We start from the raw sequence: 7,994 nt of genomic DNA, 5'->3' as shown, positions 1-7,994 counted from the left end.
ACAGGAGACCCTAGATAAATAGCAAAACCTATTGAAATGAATTATTTAGGCCTCCAATGCAACTCTATAGTCATCTCTGGCTAAAGCATACCATAAACCCATTTGGTGCACCTCAAAAATTCCTAGGAAGGGCATATTTTGTCAGATGCAGACAAATATGTACCGATCCCATGGGTTCTGGGGAAAAATTGTATACAGGCTATATTCTTCTCTATTCATGATAAACCTGTCAGACTGGAAAAAGCGTGACTGGCCAGAGGGTTTCATGGCACAATGCAGACTAGCATTTATTCCAGGTACCATTGCAACACTAACCAGTGGTATATCACCACCACTTTGTTGGTTGGCCAAAGACCATCAAGTAAAAACAAAAGTTTAAATCACAAAAAGTGCAGTAAAATCACAAAGGGCAGTAACAACAAAATGAAAGCCAAGTTCCTGCATATCACTTGTGGATTCTAAAGGTCTGCCCAACATTGATGTATTTTGTTCTTCCTCCCTGCATGCTTGACCTATCTGTGTGCACCTGGTTACCTGCTACCCAGGTATTCAGTAGCCAGGACAGGGAATAGAAAGCCAATCAGCTGGCTCTGTTCCTGTAGCTGCTCACAAGAACAAAGAAGCATTATCTTTGATCTCTTCAGATCCTAGAGGATGGCATGCTTGGCTGTTCCCAATCTTTTCCTGGCTGAGTGAGAGGCACAACTGAGAAACAGGAAAGTGAACAGGGGAAGTCACCGTGGATGGAAATGCTGAATTCGTCCACCCACAACTAATAACATTACATACGTAGGAGTAATTTTATGTTGTTAACTGGATGCCAGCCCAATTATATAGCTAACTATAGTTTATATCATACACAAATTAAAGCATCAGAATCTTAGCTTTGATCTTTAATTATTTATAAAGAAAGGTTATTGTGAAGTAAGATAACAATTTTTGTGACTGTTCTTATAAACATGCTATGATGCAATAAATTTCTCCTTCAACAAGCTTTGTATAACTTGCGATCCATCAGCCCAACTCACGTAATATAAGCAGGTCGCCAATTTCCTGATATTACAAGCCTGAGTAGGAATCAGAGAAAACATTTATCCACTCTCTTAGTGAACTTAGTTTGCACCGCTGGGTCCCAAGGAAGTGTATTTTTCCAATATATAAAAAGGAAGCAGTTTTCATGATCTGAAGATGCCAGCCAGATGCAGATGAAATGTCAGGAGAAAATGCCACTAGAACACGGCCATACAGCCTGGAAACCACACAACATTCCAGTGATTCTGGCAGTGAAAGCCTTCGACAGTACAGTTTTCAGGAAGATTCGTTTAAATCGGTAAAGATGTATTGTGCATACTGTACTTACATCACTATGAAGAAATTTCGAGGTATGCTTTTAAAATTGAGTCATCCACACTAGACTGACATGCCAACTATTTGATAAACAACCGACCTATGGTAAATGGAATAGACATGCCAACAATTTGAGAAATGACTTGGCATGCCAGTTCACTGTAGGTGACGCAGTTCATAGTATTATTTGTGCCTGCATGATATCAACCCGGTTGCTCAATCAGCAGCTCAACAAACCTCCCATTTCTCTTGCCCTGTTAAAGCTTTAAAATCATAAAGCTTCGAAATGGATTGTGTTTAGCTTGGCTAAGTCACAACCTGTTAATGTTCACTGTAAGCAATTTCCTAAAGAGGTGGTTCATAGACAAAATGATTCAAATCAGTTTGATCAAAGCAAAGATTTTGAAGAAGACAATATTTTAGCACACAATAAAGTTCAATGATTGAGGGATTTATCAGTATAACCTGTCACTGAATTGGCAGTTTGTATTTTTTCACCTAGAGCAGATTTTTAATATTTACTTGTAAATCACATTGCTGGAATGCAGCAGAGAAAGCAGCGGAACGTAATAAAGAGTACCATGGGAGGTGTGGGCTGAATATTAAGCAAGAGAACAATCTGTCATTTCCTATATACATATTTTTGTCTGAAGCAACCATAGGAAATCTAAATTGGATTAAAGGGGTTGAACTAGAAAGAACATTTAATCTTCTCCATTTTCATGTCTTTCATTTTCATCTCATGGGTTCTTTTTCCCTTGCAGGGGAAAAGTACAGGTTTATTTATATACTAGCTGTGCCCGGCCACGCGTTGCTGTGGCTTAGTCTGGTGATGTTGGTCAGTCTACATTAGGTTGTATTTATGCTGTGACCTCCACTCTTCTTTATACTCACATTAGTAGTAGTATTTGAAGTCTGTTACCTTCTTCAATTTTTGTGTTGATTGATAATTGGTTGAGATCCCTGTTGTCTTTGGTTTGTTGTTAATTGTAATGTCTGATTCTGCTGAGGGCGGTTTATATTTTTATTGTGGTACAATAGTATTTTTTTTGTTTTGCCTGTGTAGGTGTTTATTATTATTGTTGTTGTAGTGATTATGAAGGTTGGATAAGTTAGATGCTACTGTATTGTTTTTTGGAGGCCCAGTGTAGCACTGACTGGCCTCTCAGCCTCAGTGCCTGGCTGCTTCTTGCCTGTGATGGTGTTGATTCTTATTGATATTGTTGTCATTGTTATTATTGTAATTGTTTTTTTTGAGGCCAAATGTGAATGTAGGGATTGGGGAGGTGGATGAGTTGTGTTGTCAAATGTTGTATTTGTTATAGTCACAATGCGTTGTTGTGAGTTTTGTGGGTCTGGATTGTGGTTTTGTGGTGTGGTTGTGTTGTTACAACTGAGAGGCAAGGCTTTTGTGTTGTGTTGCGAAGTTTTGTATTTCTGGGTCGTTTAGTTGTGTGCCAAGTTTTGTATTTCTGGGGCGTTTAGTTGTGTTGTTATAGTCACGATGCATTGTTGTGATTTTTGTGGGTCCGGATTGTGGTTTTGTGGTGTGGTTGTGTTGTTACAATCGGGAGGGAATGCTTTTGTGTTGTGTTGCCAAGTTTCGTATTTCTGGGGCATTTAGTTGTGTTGTTATAGTCCTGATGCGTTGTTGTGAGTTTTGTGGGTCTGGATTGTTGTTTTGTGGTGTGGTTGTGTTGTTGTAACCCGGAGGCAAGGCTTTTGCATTCTTTTGCCAAGTTTTGTATTTCTGGGGCGTTTAGTTGTGTTGTTATAGTCATGATGCGTTGTTGTGAGTTTTGTGGGTCCGGATTGTGGTTTTGTGTTGTGGTTGTGTTCTTACAACTGGGAGGCAAGGCTTTTGGGTTGTGTTGTTAAGTTTTATATTTCTGGGGCGTTTAGTTGTGTGCCAAGTTTCGTATTTCTGGGGCGTTTAGTTGTGTTGTTATAGTCATGATGCGTTGTTGTGAGTGTTATGGGTCCGGATTGTGGTTTTGTGGTGTGGTTGTGTTGTTACAACCTGGAGGGAAGGCTTTTGCGTTGTGTTGCCAAGTTTCGTATTTACGGGGCGTTTAGTTGTGTTGTTATAGTCACAATGCGTTGTTGTGAGTTTTGTGGGTCCTGTGTGGTTTTGTGGTGTGGTTGTGTTGTTACAACTGGGAGGCAAGGCTTTTGCATTGTGTTGCCAAGTTTTGTATTTCTGGGGCGTTAAGTTGTGTTGTTATCGCATGATGCGTTGTTGTGAGTTTTGTGGGTCTGGATTGTGGTTTTGTGGTGTGGTTGTGTTGTTGTAACCTGGAGGCAAGCCTTTTGCATTGTGTTGCCAAATTTCGTATTTCTGGGATGTTTAGTTTTGTTGTTATAGTCACTGCGCAAACAACTTTATCATTTTATATATACAGAAGATGTGTGTGGGGAAAACGTTAGGGGAAAAATTAGACACCTCCTGCCAGAATTATGTTCATAATCTACTTCCTCACCCACTTACCCCATGGCAGATTGTTACCTTTGGACTTCTGGAAGCATAAAATACTGATCACAGATCTCTCGTGTTACTTCTAGTAAGGAATAAAAACAAATAACTGTGTTCCCAAAAAGTACCTTTGTAAAAGTCATTGAAAGACCCTGGAAATGCTAATGTGGTAGACAAGCCTCATTCAGATCTATGCTACTCATGAAGTCCATGCAAACCAGAAACTCATTACTCATTAAACCCACCAATTATATAACAGGATTTTTAAAACTGTGCAAAACATACAAGCAGCTGTTTATCAGAAAATTTACTCAGAAGAGTAAAATAAAAACATGTCTATATCTGGTATTTGTAGTTCAGGATGGGCCTTTTCAGATGTTGTGTATCTGCAACTCACATTATTCCTCATTATTAGCTATTCTAGCTTGAGCAAATGGGAGATATAGTCAAACAATATCTAGAGAAGAGCTTTCCAAACAGTTCAAGTTGGTGACATACTTTTTAGACATACATTATTTTGTCGCCCAGTGGTTTTTACTAGCAAACCAGAGGTTAAACCAACTTCTTATAAGAGATAGGGACACATCCATAAATAGTAATATTAAAATGTTTTGGTGAGAGAATGAGAATGTTGTCTTTAACTATGCAATTTCTTAACAGATTCACATACTAAAGAAATACACAGTTCTGTATTTTAATTCCAAACATAGGTCTTTACTATGCAGTACTGAATTGCACAATAGTGCCAATATTCAGCATACATTTTACACTATAGCCAAGAGAGTTACAGTGACTGTTTAAATTACAACAGCACCAAAATAGTATATCTTACTTGCAGAGGAAACACTTCCCATTTTTTGAAATGCTGTCTGAGACTGCATTTTCAAGACATAGCAAAATAATTCATTTTCAATAGTTAGTAAGAAATAGCAAAGATTCAGTAGTTATTTTCGGCATTCAAAGGCTGACCAGTAAATTACTATATATAACCAATAAATTATTTTGTTTATAAACCACTCAGTTTACCTTTAGGTTGATAACAAATTCGCTTATGTTAAAAACAAAAGCCTAAAAAAGCTCTATTTTTTTTTTAAAAAAGGATAAAATCACACATTTTAAATCAAAAACATCTTATGTTTCTTGATTCATTCTTTGATTATTACTTAATCTAAGATGCCAACTTTTAGAATACCTGGGGTTTGACAGAGTAAGCTTTTCTTCTAGTCAGACTGGCTCATTTTTAATTTTTTTTTAAAACAAAACAAATATTCATCCAAGGATTACAAATATCACAGAGACTATGTTGTCCCAGTATTAAATATGGATTGACAACATGCAAAATCCTGAGTTTGCAACAGATCTTGCAATAACTTTATCACCAAATGAATAGATTATAAAACTAACAAGGTATTTAATCTTCAAATCCACAGGACTTGTATATGCTTAAGAAGGCTGTATCACCAATGTTAACATCTTACACAATTAAATCTCCAAGACAATTGAACATACAACAATAGTTACTGGAATGAACAACAAACATTCCAAGATGGGGCAAAAAAAAAATCAGAATTACTCAGTCTTTTTCTAATTCTTGCTACGTTTGCTTTTTCCTGGGTGTTTACCAGTGTTGATTATTTTGGCAAGGACCACTTTGTAAGGTACAACAAAATGTAAAGATATTCTGATATAAAAGAAAAACAAATGTGACGTATTTTTAAATTTTTAAAAGAGTTCAAAGAGTTTGCAATATATGGAAGCAGAAGAAAACAAACTGAAATTTCATTCACAATTTTGTAAGAATATATATTAAAGGAATTTTAATGCTCTAATTTTTTCAGAATCAATTGTTAAGAATCCAGTTTTAAAATGTAGTGTTTAACATACTTAGTTACAAATCTTTTATCTAAATATATAAAGAACAGCATCAAACTAAAATGTACAATGCTTTTTTTAATATCTCCCTAATTCCAGCAAAAGGCACTGCATGGGTTAAAGTGTGCAAACATTTGAAAGAAATGGTGCAAACAAAATCTATTTTTTTTTAAAAAAAATTCAGTAAGTCTTAATGTTCATATTATACTTCCAAAGTGTTGCTTTGAATTATAATTGTGGCTCTCATTTACAGCAACAAAATCCTATTAGTCCACAGAATTGCATATCTCTTTTACTTTCTGGTTGAAGTCCTCTGGCTGATCAGCATAAACATAATGACCTGCACCAAGGATAGCCTGTGCAAGGGGAAGGGAGGAAAAACAAAGCATCCATTTAAGGCTTGCAAGAAAACTATGTTCTTTTACATAAGCAATAAAGTGACTAAAACGGATTTGAAAAAGTCCAGTCCTCCCACATTCATTCTGTTAGACCGGGCTGTGGCGCAGGCTGGAAAGCAAGCCAGCTGCAACAAATCAACAAATCACTCTGACCAAGAGGTCATGAGTTCGAGGCCAGTGTCTTGTCTCTGTCTCTGTTCTATGTCATGGCATTGAATGTTTGCCTTTATGTGTGCAATATGATCCGTCCTGAGTCCCCTTCGGGGTGAGAAGGGTGGAATATAAATGCTGTAAATAAATAAATAAATAAATAAATAATAGAACAGATCCAATAAAATTTAAGGTACCCATTACAAAGATAGAGAAACTAGCTATGCAAACAGATGTAAACTATATAGGATAACACAGAACAGTTGGCAAATAAAGTAGTTCTGAAATGTTATTTTTGTTTGCAAATCTATGATAAAATATTCTATCAAATACAATTTAGTTTAGACTTATAATACCAGTGCAAACATGGTACAGTTGGAATGTTTTCATGATGCCATAGGCTTAGTTGGGTCAAGAATCATATCGTCTGCTAGATGCTGTTGGAATTAGCAATATTCCTCATCAATTGCTGTACTGGCTAAGACTGCTTTGACTTACATCCCAACATCTAGAGGACCACATTATCCTCACTCAAAGGCTAAATCTAATGTTATAGCACTCCACAGAGTAGGCCCACTGAAATTAATCGAACTTATATCAGTTGTGACAAAAGATGCCTTTCACTTCAATGACTCTTCTCTAGGTAGGATCATTTTTTTGATTCAGACTTAAGTAAATTTATTTATTTATTTATTTATTTGCAACATTTATACCCTGCCCTTCTCACCCGAGGGGACTCAGGGCGGCTTACAAAAATTGGCAAAATTTAATCCCCAAATTTCAATCATAAAAACAAAACCATATAAACAGATCTGTTAATAACATTGTTAAAACACATTATAAAAACCTTTAAAACGTATATATAATTAATTCCATTCATCCGAGATCCTCATGCTTCATCCTTAAATCAGGCCATGTCAACTTTGTCATTTACTCATCAAAAGCTTGGGCACATAACCATGTTTTCACGGCCCTTCTGAATCCCAGCAGGGTAGGAGCCTGTCGGATATCTCCAGGGAGGGCGTTCCACAGTCGGGGAGCCACCACCGAGAAGGCCCTGTCCCTCGTTCCCACCAGCTGCGCCTGTGAGGCAGGTGGGACCGAGAGCAGGGCCTCTCCAGATGATCTTAGTGATCTTACTGGTTCATAGGAGGAGATACGTTCAGACAAGTAGATTGAGCCAGAACCGTTTAGGGCTTTATAGGTCAAAACCAGCACTTTGAATTGGGCTCGGTAGCATGTCGGCAGCCAGTGGAGCTGGCTTAGCAGAGGGGTTGTGTGCTCCCTGTATGCCACCCCAGTTATTAATCTGGCTGCCGCCCGTTGTACTAGTTGGAGCTTCCGGGCTGTCTTCAGAGGCAACCCCACGTAGAGAGTGTTGCAGTAGTCCAAACGGGATGTAACCAGAGCGTGGACCACCATGGCCAAGTCAGACCTCCCAAGGAACGGGCGCAGCTGGCGCACAAGTCTTAGTTGTGCGGAGGCTCCCCTGGCCACCGCTGAGACCTGGGGATTCAGGCTCAGCGATGAGTCCAGGAGAACCCCCCACACTGCGAACCTGTGTCTTCAGGGGGAGTGCGACCCCGTCCAACACAGGCTGTAACCCTATTCCCTGTTCGGCCCTACGACTGACCAGGAGGACCTCTGTCTTGTCTGGATTCAATTTCAATTTGTTAGCCCTCATCCAGTCCGACACAGCAGCCAGACACTGGTTCAGGACCTGAACAGCCTCCTTAGTGACAGGTGGAAAGGAG

The 7,994-nt window shown here is 38.5% G+C and overlaps 1 protein-coding gene across 1 annotated transcript in view; it reads right to left on the bottom strand.

The window, feature by feature from the left end:
- Nucleotides 1-880: 880 nt before the first annotated feature.
- abhd5 (abhydrolase domain containing 5, lysophosphatidic acid acyltransferase) overlaps nt 881-7,994 on the bottom strand; it is a 34,144-nt gene continuing 27,030 nt past the window's right edge. The window contains exon 7 of the mRNA XM_003215662.4: nt 881-6,048. Within this exon, the coding sequence (XP_003215710.1) occupies nt 5,959-6,048 (90 nt within the window). The 3' untranslated portion in view covers nt 881-5,958. The remainder of the gene's footprint in view (nt 6,049-7,994) is intronic.

This window comes from Anolis carolinensis, chromosome 6 (genome assembly GCF_035594765.1).
Source record: "Anolis carolinensis isolate JA03-04 chromosome 6, rAnoCar3.1.pri, whole genome shotgun sequence".
In the NCBI taxonomy this organism is placed as follows: domain Eukaryota; kingdom Metazoa; phylum Chordata; class Lepidosauria; order Squamata; family Dactyloidae; genus Anolis; species Anolis carolinensis.
Note: the sequence above shows the minus strand (reverse complement) of the source record. Positions and strands in the feature narration are given on the sequence as shown.